Source organism: Ceratotherium simum, chromosome 2 (genome assembly GCF_057802395.1).
Source record: "Ceratotherium simum simum isolate JZ-2026a chromosome 2, ASM5780239v1, whole genome shotgun sequence".
Lineage (NCBI taxonomy): Eukaryota > Metazoa > Chordata > Mammalia > Perissodactyla > Rhinocerotidae > Ceratotherium > Ceratotherium simum.
Window position 1 is genome coordinate 58460622 of NC_141901.1, and position 23170 is coordinate 58483791.

Below are 23170 nucleotides of genomic sequence, written 5' to 3' on the forward strand. Positions count from 1 at the left end.
GCCATCCTGCTCATCAGATAGACTGTTGTGGTATCACAGTGCTTGTGTTCAAGTAACCCTTATTTTACTTAATAATGGCCCTAAAGCCCAAGAGCAATCATTCTGGCAATTTGGATATGTCAAAGAGAAGCTGTAAAGTGCTTCCTTTAAGCAAAATGGTGAAACTTCTTGACTTAATAAAGAAAGAAAAAAAATCATATGCTGAGGTTGCTAAGATCTATGGTAATTTTTCTAACAGTATACTGTTATAATTGTTTTTTTATTATTAGTTATTGTTATTAATCTCTTACTATGCCTAATTTATAAATTAAACTTTATCATAGATATGTATGTATAGGAAAAAACATAGTATATGTAGGGTTCAGTACTATCCACAGTTTCTGGTATCCACTGGGGTCTTGGAATGTATCCTCCACGGATAAAGGGGGACTACTATATTCCACTTAGATGACATTCTGGAAAAGGCAAAACTATAGGGACAGAAAACAGATCAGTGGTTGCCAGGGAATCAGAGTTGGGTAGAGAGGTTGTCTACAAAGGGGCATAAGGAAATTTTGGGAAGGGTGATGAAACTATTCTATATCTTGATTGTGGTTATATGATAGTAAGCATTTGTCAAAACTCATTCAATTGTATGCTATAAAAGGAGAACTTTGCAACTCAATTTAAAAAAAGAATACACTGAATGGGTTTAACAGAAAATTAGACAAGAGAGAAGTAGAGGACTCAGGTTAATAGAAAATATTCAATTAAAGCACAGAGAGGGAAAAAATTTTTTTAAAAAAGGACTAGAATGTAAGAGATGTAGAATATGGTCAAAAAATTTAACACACAAGTGACTGGAGTCCTAGAAGGAGAGGAGAAAATAGGACAAAATCAAGATATGAGAAAATAATGGCCAAGAATTTTACAAATACAGTCATGTGCCACATAATGACCTTTTGGTCAATGACAGATAGTGATTCCATAAGATTATAATGGAGCTTAAAAATTCCTATTGCCTAGCAACATCACAGTCGTAGTAACATCGCACGGTTGAAGAAGAGGCAAAAGAAAAGGAAACTGAAGGAGAAGAAAAAGAAGAACCCTCAAGAAAACTCACAGTGAAGGGTTTAGCAGAAGGTTTTTGTAGACCTCAACAAGCTCCTTAAAAAAGTTTGAAAAGGGGCTGGCTTGGTGGCATAGTGGTTAAGTTCGTGCACTCCGCCTTGGTGGCCCAGGGTTCGCAGGTTCAGATCCTGGGCGTGGACCTATGCACCGCTTGTGAAGCCATGCAGTGGCGGGGTCCCATATACAAAATAGAGGAAGATGGGGACAGATGTTAGCTCATGGCTAATCTTTCTCAGCAAAAAAAGGAAGATTGACAGAGGTTAGCTCAGGGCCAATCCTCCTCACCAAAAAACAAAAAAGTTTGAAAACATGGAACCCAACACCAAAAGCTTTTCATTAATAAATGAGAGCAATGTTCATGGTGCATTATCTGCTTACAAGCAAATCTATAATGAAAAAAAGAAACAAACCAAGCAAACCACCATGGACATATTTCTTAAAAGAGTGACACTTCCTCAAAAAGAGCCTTAGGCAGGTCCTTCAGGAGGTATTCCAGAAGAAGGGATTGTTATCATAGGAGATGACAGCTCCATGTATGTTATTGCCCCTGAAGACCTTCCAGTGGGACAAGATGTGGAGATGGAAGACAGTGACACTGATGATCCTGACCCTGTGTAGGCCTAGGTGAATGTGTTTTTGTGTCTTAGTTTTTAATAAAATGGTTTAGAAAGTAAAAAATAAAAAATTTTAAAAATAGAAAAAAGCTTACAGAATAAGGATATGAAGAAAATATTTTTGTACAGCTTTACAATGTTTATGTTTTAAGCTAAGTGTTACTACAAAAGAGACAAAGAGTTTAAAAAGTTCATAAAGTAAAAAAGTTATAGTAAGCTAAGGTTAATTTATTATTGAAGAATGAAAAATATATTTTTCATAAATTTAGTGTAGCCCAAGTATACAGTGTTTATAAAGTATACAATAGTGTATAATAATGTCCTAGGCCTTCACATTCACTAACCACTCACTCACTGACTTACTGAGAGGAACTTCCAATCATGCAAGCTCCATTCATGGTAAATGCCCTCTACAGGTGTACCATTTTTTCTTCTTTTTTTTTTTTTTTTTTTTTTTTTTTTTAAAGATTTTATTTATTTATTTTTTCCCCCCAAAGCCCCAGTAGATAGTTGTATGTCATAGCTGCACATCCTTCTAGTTGCTGTATGTGGGACTCGGCCTCAGGATGGACGGAGAAGTGGTGCCTCGGTGCGCGCCCGGGATCCGAACCCGGGCCACCAGCATCGGAGCGCGTGCACTTAACCACCAAGCCACGGGGCCGGCCCGCATTTTTTCTTCTTACTGTTTCATTTCCATATTGAAATATGTTTAGATACACAAATACCTACCATTGTGTTATAATTGCCTACAGTATTCAGTACAGTAACATGCTGTATAGGTCTGTAGCCTAGGAGCAATAGGCTACACCATATAGCCTAGGTGTGTAGTAGGCTATAACATCTAGGTTTGTGTAAGTGCACTCTGTGATGTTCACACAACGACAAAATCACCTAATGACACATTTCTCAGAACATATCCTTGTTATTAAGCAATGCATGCCTGTATGATGACAGTTACCAACTTAGTGATTCAAGAAGCTCAACAAATCCCAAGGAGGATAAATACCAAGAAAAACACAGCACAGTAAGGCATATCATGGTAGAATGGCTAAAAATCAAAGATAAAGTGAAAATCTTCAAAAAAGACATTTTATCTTCGGAAAATAACAGTAACATGACAGATGACTTCTTTAACAGAAATTATGGTAGCCAGAAGATGATGTATTGAAATCTTTAAATTGCTGAAAGGAAAAAAAAAAAACTACCAACTTTGAATTCTAAATCTAGCAAAAGTGTCTCTGAAAAACTTGCAAAACAAAGATATACTGAGATATGGGCCGGCCCCGTGGCTTGGTGGTTAAGTGCGCGCGCTGCGATGCTGGTGGCCCGGGTTCGGATCCCGGGTGCGCATCGAGGCACCACTTCTCCGTTCATCCTGAGGCCGAGTCCCACATACAGCAACTAGAAGGATGTGCAGCTACGACATACAACTACCCACTGGGGCTTTGGGGGGAAAAATAAAATAAATAAAATCTTTAAAAAAAAAAAAAAAAAAAAGATATACTGAGATAAAAACAAAAGTTGAGAGAATTCATCCAGCCCTCATGGGAAAACTGAAGAGCAATAAGGAGTAAACAACAGCAGATTTCATAAATATGTAGGTAATATAGAAGTCTATAGAGTACTTAAAACAAAAATAACATCAAGTTTATAATACATTTTGAAGTAAAATATATGACAACCAAAAGCACAAAAGAGGACGGGGGTAAACAAAGTTAAACTATTATAAAGTTCTTGAATTATTCAGGACATGGCAAAAGTATATTTTAAGACAGACAGTGATAAAATAAGGATACATTTTGTAATACCCAGCATAATGACTGTAAGAAGGATACTAAAAGGTAAAACAAAGAATTTTATATTAGAGATAAAATGAAATAGTTAAAAAAAAAAGATTTGCTATATAAAGAAAACAGAAAAGGAAAAGAAAAAAGAATAGATAAATAGTAAACAAGATGGAAGACAAACTCAACTATGTAATAATTATATGAAATATATATGCACTAAATATCCCAATTAAAGACAAAAATTGCCAGACAATAAAAAAACAAAACTCAATTACAAGCTCTTTTAAAGAAGCACATTTTAAATATAAAGACACATATAGTTGAGAATAAAGGATGGGAAAAGATATATTATGTAAACACTAACTAAAATAAAGCAGGTATGGCTATATAAGTATCAGCCAAAGCAGACTCTAAGGCAAGAAATACTGCAAATGATTAAAAAAACAACACTTTATGATGATAAAAGGATAAATTCAACAGAGAGATAACTCTCTTAAATTTATAACGACTCTAACATGCCTTCATCAACTGATACAGCTTTAAAAATTGATAGAATTATAAAGAAAAAGACTGATTCACAGTCATAATTAGAGATTTTAATATACCACTCTCAGTAATTGATATTTTCTAAGCAGACAAAAAAATCAGTAAGGAAACTGAAGATATGAATAACATGATTAACCACACTGATTTAATTGACACATATAGAATCTGTATCCTTTTCAAGCACACACAGGGCATTTATCACAATAGATCACACATTGGGTAACAAATCAAGTCTGAGCAAATTTCAAAGGACTGAAATCATAGAGTGTACATTCTCTGACTACTGTATAATTAAATTACAGCTCAATAACAGAAAGATAAGTAGAAAATTCTCAAATTCTTTGAAATTAAAAGACATATTCCTATATAACATACGAGTCAAAGAAGAAATCACAATGCAAGTTAGAAAATATTTTGAGCTGAATCAAAATAAAAATGTTATTCCAACACTTGAAGGATGCAGCTACAGCAAAGTTGAGAAGGAAATAACTAAATATATACAGTAGGAGAGAAAAAAGTTGAAAATCAGTACTCTAAACATCCAACTCAAGAAGCTAGAAAAAGAAAAAAATAAGCCAAAGAAAGTTGAAAGAAGGAAATAAAATGAGCAGAAATCAATTAAATATGAAACTAACATACAACAGAGAAATCAACAAAGCCAAAAGTTGGTTCTTTGAAACAGCAATAATATATATAGGGGATATTAATAGTACATGGGATAAAACACAAATTAACAACATTAGGATTAAATAAGTAGAACATAACTACAGGTTCTACAGATATTGAAAATATAATAAGAGGAGATTCGAAAATGTAGATGTAACAGACAAATTCCTTGAAAAATGCATTATCCCAAAACCATACAAGAAAAAATTAAAAATCTGAATAGCTCTAGATCTATTCAAGAACTTGTAATTAAAGTCTTCCCCATAGAGAAAACTCCATGCCCAGACTGCTTCAATGGTGAATTCTTTCAATCAATAATGAGACAAATAATAATAATCTTACACAAACAATTCCAGAGAATAAAATTAAAGGGAAAGCATTACAAATCATTTCAAGACTGATATAATCTTGCTACCAAAACCTGACAAGAACATTACCAAAAAAGGCAATGTTACAGGGAAATATTTCTCATAAACCTGGAAGCAAACATCCTAAGCAAAATATTAGCAAATAAAATCCAGTGATATAGGAAAAGGACAATGCACCACGACCAAGTGAAGCTTATTCCTGGAACACATGGTTGGTTTAACGTTAGAGAATTAATGAATATAATCCATCATATTAACAAAATAAAGGAGACAAAAGTGTAATTTAAATAGATGCTGAGAAAGCATTTGATGAAATCCAATACCCATTCCTGATTAAAAAAACAAAAATAAAAAAATCTGCTGGCAAGTTAAGAACAGAAGAGAACTTAATCTCATAAAGGATATATCTAAAATAACCTAAAACTAACATAATACTCAATGATGAAATATCAAACACATCTCCCCTAAGGTTGGGAATGAGACAAGGATATCCTCTATCACCAGTTCTATTCTACACTATACTGGAGGTATATAAGCCAGAGCTAGGAGGTATCAACTACTAAGAAAACTAGTTTAAAATGTATAAAGATTGGGAAGGATCAGGCTAAGTTTTCTTTATTCATAGATATTATTGTGTAACCTTCTGGAATGATGCAAATGTTTTATATCTTGATTTAGGTGGTGGTTCCACAGGTGTACATATATAAGTAAAAAATTATTCAGTATACACTTATGATTTGTACATTTTACTTAGATAAATAATACCTCAATATAAAAAACCTAACAAGAACACACTGATGAAACTGGGCTAAATGGCCTTTTAAAAATAAACTTTAATGAAGCAAGACAGACCAAATGCTGCTAGGGTAATGGATCCATGAGAGTTCAATTCCTCTGCTTTTGTATATGTTAGAAATTCCCCTAAATGGAAAGTTACATAGGTAAAAGAAAAATTTTAAACAAACTTTAAAATTCACCTTGATCATTATTTTGAAAATTAAATAAGACTCTTACCTTTCCTTCTGTTGCCTTCTTTGTTGATGAAATTTCCTTCATAAGTTTGGGAATTTCCCTGTCAAATTGTGAGAGAATTCTTTAAATTTCTAAGGTGTAATTCTTTACAGAAATGTTTTAAGTCTACAAAATGTACTATCATGTATTCAGTGCCTAAAAAATATGGAATAAACACTAAAACAGGTTTACATACTCTAATACAACTGCAATATGCCAATGTCGAATTCTGACCCAGAGGTCATCATCTTCTTCCAGGACTGCCTCCTTTTCTTTCCCATCTGTTTTATATCTATAAGTAGAAAGAAGTAGAAAACTTTTGGATTATTTTTCTCCCAAAAAAGTGGAGGAGACATTTGTCAAACAATAATTTTGAGACACAGCTCAACAAACTGAACAGTACCTACATTCAATCAACTATTTTAGGAGGATAATGAATACCCACTCAAAACTAAGGCATACTGCTATGCTTACGTTAAAAATCTAAGTGCTATGCCTACCAAGACATTATTACTTTCTTTTTTTTTTTTATGATTATTTTTTTGTGAGGAAGATCAGCCCTGAGCTAACATCCACGCAAATCCTCCTCTTTTTGCTGAGGAAGACTGGCCCTGGGCTAACATCTGTGCCCACCTTCCTCCACTTTATATGGGACGCCACCACAACATGGCCTGACAAGCGGTGCATCGTTGAGCGCCTGGGATCCGAACCTGGGCCGCCAGCAGCAGAGCGCACGCACTTAACCGCTACGCCATGGAGCCAGCCTCAACATTTTTACTTTCGAATGTTAGGTTTAGCTGTCATTATTATAGAGTTTTACCTCAGCAAAATGGTATCTTATGAAACAAAAATTCAACATTCTACAATGAACTTTAAGACCGAATATACTAACAATTTGTATTCTAATTGCTTAAAACACTATTTTGATGTACTAATAACCACCAGCACAACTATCAAACATCTATTAAGTGAAGAACAGAAATGTCACCCCCAATGAAGCATATTAAATATTGAAGATTTAATATGTTTCAGATTTGTTACAAAATTCACCAACATACATGTCTGTTTCTATATTCTTCCCTAACCCTATAACCACATCTCCTTCAAAGAATGGGAAAAGCAATGAGAGAAAAACTAATGTAGCCATAAAAAAACTGATTGTTTTAATGAGTTCTGCTGAAGTGAGCAGCAATTCAAGGTGTTCATGAAATTACTCAAAACGCGCTTCCTGACTGCTTCCCCAAATGTAATTTCTTCCTTCTCTTTATATGCAGATAGCCTGCTTCCATTTGTGGAGCTAGGGAGATTCAATCATCCTTGGGACTGTCAATTTCCTGAGCCAAGATTAGAAAGGACAGCACTGAGCTTTCCTAGTTCTGGACTGAAGACAATAAATGTAGATTTCTGTTGTATGAATACAATTAATTTCATAGCCCCTTAAGAGATTACAGGTCCCACCTATAAAACCATCTACCTACGTGGTCTTAGTTGCAGATGTGTGCTTAGTTACAAGACTTGCACTAAGAGTAGAAGCCCTCTTGTCATTTAAAATGCCACTCTGTACTTATACAATACGTTTAACCTTAATTATAAACAAAGATTTAGGTAGCAAGCCTGACAACTCTAAAAGATGATGACAATCCCATTCTAAAAGTAAATTTAAAGAGGTCACCAAGATGAAAAATAGAATCTGGATACTTAGAATTCCCTGCTTTGTCTTCTGCTTCTATTAAAAATTGTGATGGAGCACAAACCACAGGGCATTCACGCTTATCTACTAGTCTCAGCCCTGGACATTTCTGATTCATAAAAAAGGGAGTATCTCTGGCTTTTCTTCCTTTTTTTGAGGAAGATTGGCCCTGAGCTAACATCTGTTGCCAATCTTCCTCCTTTTTCTCTTTTTTCTCCCCAAAGCCCCAGCAGATAGTTGTATGTCACAGTTGTACATCCTTCTAGCTGCTTTACGTGCGACACCCCCTCAGCATGGCTTGATGAGCAGTGTGTAGGTCTGCGCCCAGGACCTGAACCCTCAAACCCCAGGCTGCCGAAGCGGAACCCATGAAACTTAACCGCTATGCCACTGGGCCAGCCCCCTGGCTATTTTTTTTTTTTTTTTAAGTTTCTCCCTTACTCTTAAAAATTAAACCTTCCTTTGCTTGCCAGCAAACTTAGGGAGAAAAATATTTTATTTATTTACTTATTTATTTATTTTTTTGTGAGGAAGATCAGCCCTGAGCTAACATCCATGCAAATCCTCCTCTTTTTGCTGAGGAAGACCGGCTCTGAGCTAACATCTATTGCCAATCCTCCTCCTCTTTTTTTTTTTCTTTGTTTCCCCAAAGCCCCAGTAGATAGTTGTATGTCGTAGTTGCACATCCTTCTAGTTGCTGTATGTGGGATGCGGCCTCAGCATGGCCGGAGAAGCAGTGCGTCGGTGCGTGCCCGGGATCCGAACCCGGGCCACCACCAGCGGAGCGCACGCACTTAACCGCTAAGCCACGGGGCCGGCCCTGAGAAAAATATTTTAAATACTAGGTTAGAAGTGTCTGAAATGTATGTCCATAGTCTGGAACCAAATCCTTTAGTATCTATCAGTTTAATTCTTTTCTAAAGGTCTTGAGCAATACAGGTTTAGAGACCTAAAGGATAAGAGAGGTAATATAATATCCCTTCTGAAAATTCTGAATACAGTCATGCATTGCTTAATGGTAAGGATATGTTCTGAGAAATGTGACATTAGGAGATTTAGTTGTTGTGTGAACATCACAGAGTGTACTTACACAAACCTAGATGGTGTAGCCTACTGCACACCTAGGCTATACGGTACTAATCTTATGCGACCACCCTCATACATGCAATCCATCATTGACCGAAACATTGTTATGTGGCACATGATTGTAAACTGCTTCAAACTACTTTTATATTAGAAAAATAGCTATGTTGATTTCTCTATGTCATTTGACGTTAATACAAATAACACAGAGAAAAACTCAGAAGCCAAGATTTGACCAGAATGCAAATAGAAATAGAAAATACAAAATTAGCTTAAGAATACTTTAAGAAAAAATATTAAGTATTATGATTATCACTAGTGTTTGGATCTTTTTAATGTATTAAAATTACTAAATTAAACATAAAATTTCAGAAAACTGCCTAATTTTCATTTTTACTACTATGTTCAAGCAGTAAATCTTAGCTGAAAAACGCCAATTTGGATTTAGAGATTATGATATCAAATCACACGTAATACACATATATACACTCATAAATGATATACAAAGATACAGTAAAACGGTTCCTTGATAGAAAAGCTATTTCATTTTTCATTTAGCTTTCTATTTGACCTTTAAAGTAAATCTTCTTATATCAAGTTAAATCAATAATAGGTACCAAATTGGTAAAACTTTTTCTATTCTCAATAGCTATCCTATTTAGTTTTCCAGTCCTCTAATCTTTTTAAATACACTATATTGAAAAGACACAGATACTTTTGCCTGTGTGATTCAGAATAATTACAGCTTAGCCAGTTTGAATATGGTTTCCACACTTTAATAAATATAGTAGTGGGCCTGGTATTTACTCCTAACGTAAGTGAAAAGTCCAAATTCCACCTGTTTAAATGTAGCTTTGTTTTAGACATAGTTAAGGAAGCAAATACACCAAACAAGCTTCAAAGCAGTCCAATTACCCATCAACTTACAGGGTCAAGATATTTTTAATAGATTGTGACTATAGGGGTAAGAGAAGGATAAAGTCTCTGAATAAAAAAGGTTACAGGGCCTTTAGATTTCTGATGACTATGCAAATCATTAAATGCTCATATCCTATCCTGTTTGCATATGTCCTTTATAAGCCCTTCAAGTAACACCTACTTGTATGTATCATTCTCAATCGGCAGTAGATCGTATGCCATTGCCTGAAAGGTCAGTTCATGCAGGACAGTGGACACAGGATCAAAGCCACGATCAATTATTAGGAGCTGGGAATGAGTTTTACCCTGGAATAACAAGATAAAATTATCTTAAGAAACTTCAATTTCTCTGTGTGAATGCATTTTTAATATCTTAGAAAACAAAAGCAGAATCTTCCTAAGTTCTGTCCCTTCTCCCCACCAAAAACATACCAAAAAATGGTTAATTACTTTAAGAATGTGAAGTTATATTAAAACAGAAAAATCTGAGTGACACAATAGTGGAAAAAAACAAGATTACAACACACCAGAAGCTTTCATGATTAGATTAAGAGGCTATACTCAAGAATATGGTAAAAATTCCTTTAAAAAAAGTAACATTTGGCTTGCACTAAATCTATTTTCTTAAAAATTTAGCTCCATAAACATTAAAGCTGATATAAATTATGAATAGTAGCTACTTCTTGAGCTCTTTGTGCTAGATATCGTGCTAAACAAGAAATATATACATTATTTTATTCTTATACCAACCCTATGAGACAGGTATGTATTATTATCTCCATTTGACAATAAGGGCATTAAGGCTTAACATTAAGTAACTTGCCCAAATCACACAGCTAGTAAGTGGTGGAATGGAGAGTCAAACCCAGGTCAGCTTCACTCCACAGCCTATGCTCTTAACAATTATGCTATTTAAAAAGAATATACTGATGAGAGCTAAGATGATAAATCATAATGAAGGCCTTGTTATCATTAATTCACAAATGGCACTAATCATTAAACAGTGAATAGTGCTAGAAAAATTATTGTTAATATCAGTATCTTTCATACTTCATTTTAAAGTGTAATAAACTCTTTGGATTATTATTCCAAGTAGTAAGAGATAACTATAACTCATTAGACAAACATTTCCTATTTATTTACATATAGCAACAGAGGTAAATTACATAGACGAGATCTTTAAAAAAAATTTTTTTTGTGTGAGGAAGATTAGCCCTGAGCTAACATCTGTCACCAATCCTCCTCTTCTTGCTGAGGAAGACTGGCCCTGGGCTAATATCCGCGCCCATCTTCCTCCACTTTATATAGGATGCCACCAAAGCATGGCTTGACAAGTAGTGCGTTGGTGCACGCCCAGGATCCAAACCCTGGGCCCCCATAGCAGAGTGTGCGCACTTAACTGCTACGCCACGAGGCTGGTCCCCCCCAAATTTTTTTAATTAATCATTCACTCATTTAAATAAACCTTGAGACAGTATGATATACTGGTAAAGAGCATAGCCTCTGGAATGAGATGGATCCGGAGTTGAGTCTAGCCTTGAATACTTCCTTGTTGTTAAGACTTTTGGACAAAGTGCTTAACTTGTTAATATCTCAGTATTCTCATTTGTAAAACAAAATATAATCAGAACCTCTGCCTTATAAGATTACTGCAAAGATTAAGTGTAATAATACCATGAAACAATTAACTCAGTGCCTGGAACTTAGTAAGTGCTCAACACTACATGTAAATTATGAGTCTTCAGAAATATGAATAGGAAAAAGATAATGCAATGTAAGGGCTATATGAGGGCCTGGGGTTATGACAGTATGTGGGAGGAAGCATCACTTGACCTGAAGAGGCAGTAAAGGCTTCAAAGAAGAGGTGACACTTTACCACGTCCTTGAATGGAGGAAAGGTATCAAGCATTTGAAGGATGTATAATTTCCCAAGGAACGGAAAGAACAAGTTTGGTTTTGTGGATTTTGCCTTTTTTCCATTGAAATCACAAAGGACCACCAGGATATTCACTAATATATTGATCAAATATCTCTTCCTTCATTCAACAAACATTTATTGACTAGCTACTATGCTATGTGTACTGAGCCACTGTCTTCATAACTACAACCAGAACTAGCTTTCACTAGACCTCCAAAACAAAAACTTCTTCTTTTTTTTTTTTGGTGAGGAAGATCAGCCCTGAGCTAACATCCATGCTAATCCTCCTCTTTTTGCTGAGGAAGACCGGCTCTGAGCTAACATCTATTGCCAATCCTCCTCTTTTTTTTTCCCCCCAAAGCCCCAGTAGATAGTTCTATGTCATAGTTGCACATCATTCTAGTTGCTGTGTGGGACACGGCCTCAGCATGGCCGGAGAAGCGGTGCATCGGTGTGCGCCCGGTATCCAAACCCAGGCCGCCAGTAGCAGAGCACGCACACTTAACCGCTAAGCCACGGGGCCGGCCCAAAACTAATAACTTCTAAAGTTCTAAACTAACATTACATCTAAGCTTACACCTTCCATTCTAGCCAACTTGTTTGACTATGAATTTTGCCTTTTTCTCTATGCCTCTGCCTAAAGAATCCTGTTAGCCATGCAATAAACTCCCTCTTCTATAATGTTATACTTACTCTTCAAGCTCAAGGGCCTCTTCCTCCAGGATGCCTTCCAAGACTCCAGTCAGAATAAGATTAAGCTCCAGCCTATGCTCCCATTACATTCTATGTATTCTCTCATTCCACTTATTACAGAGCACTGTAACCAGTGGTTTCCTTGCCCATCTCCTCTTCCAAACTATCAACAGTTCCTTCCTTTCATTCTTCAGCTACTGCAATATGGCTTCCTAGCCCTCAGGCACCACCTCTGTCAGTCTCCTGAGGCTCTTCATTCTCCAACCCAAGCCTCAATGTGGGTATTCCCTGGGTTCTAACCTTAGTCTCTGATTATACTACCTTCATAAGATAATAACAGCTGCCATTTATTAAACTCCTATATGCCAAACACTTACATGTTAACTCACCTGATCTTCACGCCAACCAAGCAAGGTACATATTATCTCATCCATTTTATAGACGAAAATACAACTCAAAGTAAATAATTTGTCCAAGGTCATAGAGCTAGTAATAACAGTAATAACCATATTTATTAAATGCTTACTGAGTGGCAAGCATTATCCTACAAACTTTACATGTACTGTCATTTAATCCTTTCACTACTTTATAAAATAGATATTCTCTTATTACCCCCATTTTATAGATAAGAAAACTTAGAGAAGCTACAGAGAGAAGTTACATAATTTGCCCAAATTGACACATCTATGAATTAAATGGCAGAGCCAGGATTTGGACACAGTGCTTACCTCAAAACCCATATCTTCCCCACTAAACCACACTGTCTATTATGGTTTCCACTACCATCTATGTTAACGAGTCCCAAGTCAATATTGGGGATCTATGTTTATGGTTCCCAACTCAATACTGGAAAATCAATGAACAACAGTTTCTTTGGTTTATAAAGAAATAAGACAGACTTTATGCATAATCACTCTTTGCCTTTTACACATTACCTTTATTTGGCTCTTTTCATCAATCTTGTAGTAGTTTTCAAGTTTTTTTTCAACAAGCTGGGCAAGCTCACTGGCATTATCTAGAGGTTTCCTAGAAAGGGAAAAAATGTTCAAACAATTATCTTTCTTTCAAGACATACTTTACAATATCATAAAATTGAATTCTAAAATTAAACCATGTAATTTATTAATTTAAAAGATTTTATAAACATGGAAAAGTTCTGATAATAATATATCAAATATAATCTTATACCAATTTGCCTGGATTTTACAAATGTAAACCTTATCATATGTGCTTCAGACTTTTTTTCAATAAAAGGAAATAAAATATAATAAATAAAATTGCAGTTCCCTTTATTCCCCTCCCAATTCCCGGTCTTCTCCCCTACCACTATCCCCCCACCAAGGCAACCACTATGATGAATTTGGTGTGCATTCTTCCCGTCATTACTATTATACATCTACAGTTTAATGTATGTTTTAACAGTATATGTTTTTACGGTTATATATATGAGATCTATCTATGTTGACACATATATCAAATTTATTAATTTTAGTTCTATATAGTATTCCATTATATGCTTTTATTGGATTCTATGTATTCATTCCCCTAAAGACGGACATTTAAGTCATTCTCAATTCTATACTAACGCAAACAACGTTGAAACAAATATCTTTGGACATATATCTCCACGTACATGTTTCTCTAGATATATTACATCTAAAAGTATAATTGCTGGGTCATAAAGTATGTACGTTTTTTACTTTTCTAGACATTACCATATTAATTCTCCAAATTAGTTGACCAATTATCCCTCCCACTAGCAGTGTGAGATTTTCCCACATGTGCTCTAACATTTAGTCAACTTTCCAATATAGTCTTTTGCATAAAATCTTGTATATCACTTGTCTTCTAAAATGATAAAACTGTACTCTAAATTGTAACTTCATGACCAGTGGCATTAGTATAACTTCCGAGTCTACAAGAAAAATGTTGGAAAAGGCTCTTCAATTAGCACACCAATCTCAGAAATGGAGGGTCTCACTGTGCAGGCTTCAAAATGTTAAAGAATCTTTAGGTTTTATCCCTTAAAAATAAATAAAGCGGCAACTACAAAGAATAATTTGTTACATGTTTTGCTTTAAAATATTTCCAAAAGGAAGTAATTTCATGCTAGAATTACACTTTAAAAGTCCATAAGGCATAAAGGAATACTTTGTGAAAGTACAGGTAGGATTTTAAAAGCCTAGATATAACTGGTACAGTAACTCAATACAGGTCCCTAGGTGAGCTATTAAATTATAAATTGGTTATATTTACTCCTTTCCCTGAACATAGTCAATCACCAAGAGCAGAAGCTTGAACAGAGATGGAACTCTAGCAGAAAATAAACCACTTAGCTCTGCTCTGCTGAGTTCAGAATGTAATTAGCACATCACCTACAAGAAAAAGAATGTTTCCAACACCTGAGGTATGAATAAAGAGCTTGTTGGTTAACATTTGAATTAAGGAGATTTACTATAATTTTTCCAAGTAAATAACAGATTTCCTAAATGGTTAAGAATAATGTAACTTGAAGGTAACGTACTAAATGAATTTGAAATTAAACAATTCAGTCAACTAACTTGACAAATGCCAATTTTTAAACTAAAGAACCTTTTAAAAGAGAAATGTGTGATAATACTTATTATTAGTAGTAGTACAGTATATTTACTACTACCATTTTACTAGTGCCACACATTATCCTGAGTGCTTTACAGATAGTAACTCATTTAATTCTAACAACAACCTCCTAAGGTGGGTACTATTATCATTCCCATTTCATAGATAAGGAAACTGAAGGCAAAAGAGTCACATAGCTAGCAAGTAGCAGAGATTAAAATCTAAGCTGTCTGGCTACACACAACAACATGGTTGACTTTCAGAACATAATGCTGAACAAAGAAGACAGAAACAAAAATATCACATGATTCCATTTATACCAAGTTCAAAATCAGGCAAAACTAAAATATGTGTTAGAAGTCAGGATTGTAGTTACCTTTGGGGAGGAGAGAGAAGGTGGTAACTAGAAGGGATCATGAGGGGGGCCTCTGAGATGCTGTTAATGTTCTATTTCTTGAGCTTGGTGGGGTTAGATGGGTATGTGGAATGATTTATCAAGCCATATATATAATTTATGCACTTTACAGTAAACTTTATTTTTAAAAGAAGCAAATAAATAAAGCAAATAGTACTAAAGTCAAACTTTACCTCTTAAAAAACACCCAAAATCTATTTTAAAAGGCCACTGGGATTAGATACTATACATACTTAGACACTATAACTGGTACCCAGATAATATAACCATTTAAATTTAGAGGAAATTTAATAAAGTATTAATGTAAAAATGTATTCCCATATGACAACAAAGACATTTCCTCTAAGCATTCCTTAAACTCATGAAAAAATATGTCCGTAAATCATACTAAATTTAAGCTCTGAAATTCAGTTAACAGAGGCTATTAGTTACTCTGAAGTTTAAACCTTAAACTTAAAATCTCCTATACGTACAGCATAATTTTACAAGGAAAATAAATTCTGCAAACCAATACACATAAGCACAGAGACATATCTTACCTCTATACTGAAGAGCAAATAGAAAGCATAACATATACAGATACTATCAAATGTCTCACCGTTTATATCGTACTCCGGGATTTTCATCCAGGGTAGCACATACTGTAACTATCTGCTCAGCCATAGCTTCCATTATGGTATCTTTTCCGTTTGCATTACTAGGGTCTGGACTGTAACAGTAATAGAATGCATCTGGTACATCAAGAGTATATACCTAAGTTAGGCCAAAAAAAAAGTCACACTGTCAATTTGGAGACTCCATTAAAAAAATATATTAACAAAAATGCGGCTATTATTTGGGACATTAAAAAAAATGCTTGCAGGGCCGGCTCCGTGGCTTAGCGGTTAAGTGCGCGCCCTCTGCTGCTGGCGGCCTGGGTTTGGATCCCTGGCACGCACCGACGCACCGCTTCTCCGGCCATGCTGAGGCCACGTCCCACATACAGCAACTAGAAGGATGTGCAGCTATGACATACAACTATCTACTGGGGCTTTGGGGGAAAAATAAATAAATTAAAAAAAAAATGATTGAAAAAAAAAAATGCTTGCACTAACCATGCTGTTTCCTGAAACAACTGTGTCTTTACCTTAATCAAATCTCATTTTCTCTGTCATCTTGATTTCATCCTTTATTTCTTTTCTCTCTCTCCTTTCCTGCTTAGTCTACCTCTCCTTCAATTCTTGTTTCAAATACAGAGTGTACTGTTTGCTTTTCACTACCTGTGCAACAGATGAAGGAATCTGAGGTAGTCAAACTAAAATAAAAATCTAATACTTGGCACAAAGAAGTACAACAAAGCCAAAATTGGTCTATACATTTGACATACATTAAAAATCTTAACCCATTAGAGAATAACCTAGAAACTTTCCATAGTTGATATATATCTTCAATTCTTTAGCTTATACTCTTCATGTCCTTAAAATAAAGATATACTTCCTTAAAAGAAACGGCATTGTGCCAGACATAGCATTGGTGTTACCATATATACAATGAAACCTCACAGACGCATTTATTCAACAACAAAAGCATTTACTTATGTACAAAGAACTGTATTAGAGATTTACTATTACTGTGTTATTTCAAGAACAAAAGCAGCAGCTCTCTCTTTGGGATTGAAAGTTTTCCATTAAACTAATTTTTGTTTTTTTAAAACAATGATGGTTATCCCTCTTAGCCTAGGATAATGTATTGAGTGTAAAAGAGGTATATAATAAACATTATAGGTTAACTAATGAATTATGTATAAACTTCCTTGCATTTCTTTTCACATAAAGCCATTCATTTCTCTGAACATAACTCATCACCAACTATAGGAGCCTGAACATGGACTGAGATTTAGCTGTAGCTAATCTACTTATGTCTGTGCTACTCAAAGTCTTGAGTGCTGTTTTAACTGCCAACAAGCACACTACAGCTAGACTGTGGCTTTCTCATCGTATACTATCCCACTGCAGTAGATAATACTATCTACTCAAAAATATTTACTGCCCCTCCCTACAGGGCCTGTCCCTATCGGAGTATACTTCCCATTCCCTGATGTCAGGCTTAGCTACGGTCATTGGAATGTGAGTAGAAGTGACATACACCACTTCCCCACAGAAGCTTTAAAAGCCATCGTGTGGCTCCACCATTTCTCTTTTCCTTCTGCTATGTCCCAGACAGCAGCTACTCCTTCATTCAGCCTCAATCCCAGAATGAGGACAATCTAGAGCAAAGCCCCAGTCAAACCAGAATGGACAATAACATGAATGAGAAATAAACTCTGTTATTGTAATGCACTGAGAGCTGGGGAGTTGTTACCACAATTTAAATTAATCTAAACTATCTAATACTCCAATGAACCAAAAAGAATTTTGGAGCTGCTTTTCATTCTACAATCACATTTCTTCCCTTTCCCTCCTCCTCCTCCTCTTCCTCCTCACTTTCCATCACCACCATTACATGTTCCTTTAGACTATTACCAAATGCTTTCTTCACCTTTATGACCCACAATCAGCTCCTTAAGTATAGACACCCCCCCAACTTCCATCTACTTTTCTTATAATCTATAGCTAGCTTAGTTTTATTTCTACCTAGACACCTTCTAGTACTCTCTCCACTAACTATACCAGACTCTGTACTCCCTAAGGTCCACTGTAAATAAACTCCCCTGTATTCTTGAATGATTTTCAACTAATTGCCTTAACGTATATATGATAGCATTAATTACCTTAAACTCTCTGAAAGGGAAGAGAGAGCTTTCTTAAACCCTTTGACTCATGGATTCAGGAGGAGTGAGTCAACCTCCTTCCTTTCCACGCAACTTCTAAATGTGTTGAATGTCCAACTTTTCTCCTTTAGAGCACTATCGTATCTGACTTTACTAATCTCTCCCCAATGATCTCCTGACTTCTACTTTTCCTTAAAGACTTCAGGACTAGTCCCACAGTTTTCTGTACCAGCCCATTTTCTGCCATCGTCCTTGATGGGACCTGGAGGCTGCTACAACACAGTTCCAACCTACCTACACAGACAGCCTTATCTATCATAACTTTATCCCTTATAATCCATATTTTTGTTGCTCCTTTGCACTTTTCTGCTTCTGTATCTTTACACTCAGGCTATTCTCACTTCCTAGAATATTCTTTCCCTCTTCATTACTATCTTATGAAATTCTAACCATTCTTCAAATGTTTTCCCATTCTCCTAGTAAGAATTAATCTCTCTTCTCTTGTGGCAGACTGTGAGCTGCCTCCCCCAAACCATTCTTCCTCCACTTTTCAGTGACCAAATTCTTTGGGGCAGGCAGCCATAGGCCCAGCTAAAAGATGACACTTCCCTTCCCATGCACTTAGGGATAGCCATGTGACTAAATTTTAGCTAATAAGATATAAATGAAAACTATGTACTTCCTTCTTTCTCTCCTTCATCCTGCTTCCTTAAATGAGGATGTAATAATTCTCCTGTCATCTTGGATCATGAGGGCCATGCCTAGGAGATTAGGCCCCTGACAATTCTGCAGAGCCAGCATATAAGCCTTATACAGTCCATTTCCTGACTTCCTTTATATTGGCAGGAAATAAATTTCCAACTTGTTTAAGCCACTGAAAGTTTAAATTTTTCTGTTACGTGCAGTTGAACCTAATCTTAATTGATATCATTTTTAAAATGTACAATACTCTATCTCTTTTACAGCATTCAGATGAGGGTAGGGCATGTATCTTGCTCATCTTTTCACAGCAGATTGCTCTTCAGACAATGTCCACTGCACATGATCTTGATAAACGTTCATATAGTCCTCTGTTCATAGCTCAAAGCACTTAGTGGTATTTTATTTATATCTTCACTTGCAAACAACCAAAAGTTCAAAATATCTTCACCGTAATTTCTCCATAACAGTTAAATTTATTAAGCAAACTCTCTTAAGATGTTTATCAAGGAAGTAAATTAAAAGAAAAACTTCTTAGGGGAAAAACATAGCAGACAGATAGGACTTTAAATAATCACAGCATTTTGCAAAGATTGCTAAGTAGAAGATTTTCATGAGACTTCTCTATACACACAAAGGCAAGCTGTTTCCATCAGCTGTCAAATTGGTCAGATATCTATACAAACCTCTCCTTCAAATACAGCAATTGTAGAATTTTAATGAAATCTAAAGGCTAAAACTGTATTTATCTGCTGTGCACCAAGATGTTCTGGATATGTTTATAACATTTACCACACTGTTTATATCCCACATCATTTTAGGAAGCCCATTTTCACCCTACACTAAACTTACATACCATATTAAAAGGAAAAGGTCTAAAGGTAACATTTGGAAAATAGTTTAATATTAAGCAGATATCTTAAAATTTTATACTTTAGATTATAATCTTTGTCAAAAACAGCAATATCTTAAAAGAGAAATCCCTTATCTAGGACCTTTCTATCTCTTAAAATATTGACCTTATAGTTCCAAAAAACAGTACACTATTTCAATTCTATGAAATGCTAGAATCCAAACACAGAGAACAGAACACAACAAAGCTGAACAATGCACTAACTGTGTGATCTGGGGCAAGTTATGTACTTAACCTCTTTGATTTCCCCATCTTTAAAATGGAGACAGAATTACCATCTATTCAGAGGGCTATTGTGAAGATTACATGAATATATTTAGAAAAGTATCTGACACACAGAGAGTACTATGCGTTTGCTATTACCGTTAACTGAAGGCTCATTAACTATTCCAAAGGCAAAACAAATCAACAAAAATCCTTCATTTTATAAATTAAAATAATTTATATAACGTTATATAAAAAGTTTACTAAAGAACATTTGTTGTAATATCACAAATGGTTACAGAAGCTACAAGTATTTATTTCTTTGGAGTCATTTAACAAAGATTATGCTCAAAATCTTTTGATTTCATAATCTAATAGTGCCGTAAAACTTGACATACACAAGACTTAGTGGGAGATGTGAAATTTACGCCCACTTTCATTATTAATGTTGTATTCCAATTTAGTGCTTATGTTTCTCCCTTCATCATGGGAAATGTTTATTTATGGATTGTTCAAAATTCACCAAACATCTTTAGGATATACTTTATTAACAAAAAAGCTCATAAAACCAAATCTTAAAATCCATTATGAACTAAAATTAAAAATAAAAATAGAAAGTACCTGAGATTCAAGTGGAATGAAGGAAATATTTATTTCTTTACATCTTCTTATCGACTTGGAGCAAGAAGCCTTAATTTTGTTAAAGAGACTATCAGGGCAAACTGAGAAGGGAAAGAAAAAAGAAAAATCAAAGCATATAACTCCATCTAAATTTTTATTCTTTTGAATGAATTATTCCAACATCCAAGAATATTTATTTTTTATATATAATTACTGACTTTCACAAAGTAATTTACTATGAGGGCAGAGATAACATGTAAATATTATTCTTCACTTTACAGAGCAGATGTATTCTAGTCAAGAGGGTTCTAATAGAAATTCCATTTCCCCATTCATATCCACCATAACCTAAGATATACTTCCGTTGTTTTTTTAGTTTTGTGAGGAGGATCAGCCCTGAGCTAACATTCATGCCAACCCTCCTCTTTTTCTGCTGAGGAAGACTGGCCCTCAGCTAACATCCGTCCCCATCTTCCTTCACTTTATATGGGACGCCGCCATAGCATGGCCTGACAAGCGGTGCATCGGAGCACACCCGGGATCCGAACCCAGGCTGCCAACAGCGGAGCGCGCACACTTAACCACTACACCACGGGGCCCGCCCCTAAGATACACTTCCTTAGAGCGCTACTAATACAGCAAACTAAAATTGTTAGGCAGGAAAATCAGGTCCAAACTCATGACTTTAATAAACTTTTGTAGGACGTGCAAAACTTCTCAGGAATTTACACTACTTTTCTAAATCTGCCACTAAGCGCAACCATATCACACAAATTGTTAATTTTTCCTTGAATCAGAGGAACTTCTCTAATGCTAGTAAATTCTAAGACTCTAAACTAGTCAGTTCTGGACCTTAGAGCACTTTTTTTTCCCCTTTGCCTGTTTATAGTTCCATTAAATCTAAGTTGGAACATCAACCGTTGGCTCCTAGTGTCTTTTAACGTGATGTCCTTTAGCCTCAAGATTCCTTAAGTTAAAAGAGGCTTCACATTCATTAAATTTTATCAATTCCACAAAAATGAACTGCTGTATAATAAGCTTATTTAAGTGACAAATACTTAGGGTATGACATTTTAAAAATCGCAAACTACTACTAGGCATGAGATAATAATTTACAGGAAAAATAATATACTACTCAAAATGATGAATCTCTAATAGCAGAGACCAAGACTTAGATAAACGGCATTTTTATTTCACAACATAATTACATAAGATACAACATAAAACAGAATTATATGTGTCTCTGGACTTCTCTGTGATTCTTTAGTTTGGCTGCTTTCTATTTGAACATACGGCATAGTAAGAGAAATGTGATCGATTTTCTCCCTTAATATTTGCCAAACAGACGGCAGTTTCTTCAGTGCCCTCCCAAGGGTCTTACTTTTTATTATATAATCAAATCCCCAATTGAAACTCTGATTTAAAAAAGAATTCTTCCTGTTATCAGCACAGAACTTGAGGGATACCCTCTCCACCAACCCCCGACCCCTGTATACCAGCGAAAATGACTGGCTTTTGAAACTAGTTTGGAATGATTTCTTTTAACTTTTTATCACTTTAACATGAATTAGGATAGCTATAATCTTGTATTTTTAGATTCTTTTTAACCTAATTAGAACAAACAATAAACAGAAAGTCACTGGTACTGGAATAGTATTATAAGAAATATTTTATAATTTATAGGATTTTAAACAATGAAGCAATAACCTTTACAAAGCTACTTACAGTCAGTGAAGTACAAATATGCTGCTTTATATCTGTTCTCCGATTTACTTGCAAAATCACGTAGAAAACAGTCTACAGACTGAAAAGAGGTTAGATGTCAATGTACGTTTCATCAAATACTAATTTAAACATGCTAGCCTCTGAAATAACTAAGATTATTTTATTTCGATGATAAAATAAAACCTTAGCTGTCTAAATGTTTAATTTATAAACTGAGTTTTAAGATATTATGTTGTCTAGCCAGTGATAACTAGAAATGTAATAAGCAGTAAAGTTCATACATACATAATCTGTATGAACAGAGTGCTGTTCTGGCGATGAGGAGATCTAGGAATGAATGATCAAGTGACTGAGAAGCTGAAGTAACACAAAACACAAGACCACTGACAGATAAGAGATCAAGGATCTGAGAAGTTAACAAATTTGGAAGTCTTATCTACATGGATAATGAAACCACCAAGACCATCAGTGGAGAAATGTTTAAGAGAGTGACAGTGAGCTAGGAGCCAAAATTGTCAAGGGATTAGAATGCAAGACCCACAGGTTGGTAGGTGACTGCAACGAGGAATAGCCAGTAACGTAGTCTGGTAGTATATGCCTCAATGCTAGTAGTTTTAAAGATACAATGGTCTGGAAGCAAAAATGAACAACAAATAATTTAATTATTTCTCCTCCATCTGTCCTTTTTTCTCTTTCTGGAACTCCTAGAACTAAATTTCTGTTAGAGCTCATGAATCTACCCTGCAAGTCTCTTATCTTTCTCCCCCATTATTTCCCTGACTTTGTTTTTTTGCTTTGAGATATTCCATTTTGATCTTCTAGGCTATCAATCCAAATTTCTC

At 35.2% G+C, this 23170-nt stretch overlaps 1 protein-coding gene across 1 annotated transcript in view; it reads right to left on the reverse strand.

Annotated features, from left to right (window-relative positions):
• The window catches only part of STXBP3 (syntaxin binding protein 3), a 56615-nt gene that overhangs the window by 15380 nt on the left and 18065 nt on the right, over window positions 1–23170 (reverse strand). The window contains exons 5-11 of the mRNA XM_004420746.3: window positions 22329–22407; window positions 20604–20704; window positions 16016–16170; window positions 13340–13430; window positions 9975–10099; window positions 6299–6394; window positions 6106–6163 (exon numbers count right to left, since the gene is read on the reverse strand). Coding sequence (XP_004420803.1) covers window positions 6106–6163; window positions 6299–6394; window positions 9975–10099; window positions 13340–13430; window positions 16016–16170; window positions 20604–20704; window positions 22329–22407 — 705 coding nt within the window. The remainder of the gene's footprint in view (window positions 1–6105; window positions 6164–6298; window positions 6395–9974; window positions 10100–13339; window positions 13431–16015; window positions 16171–20603; window positions 20705–22328; window positions 22408–23170) is intronic.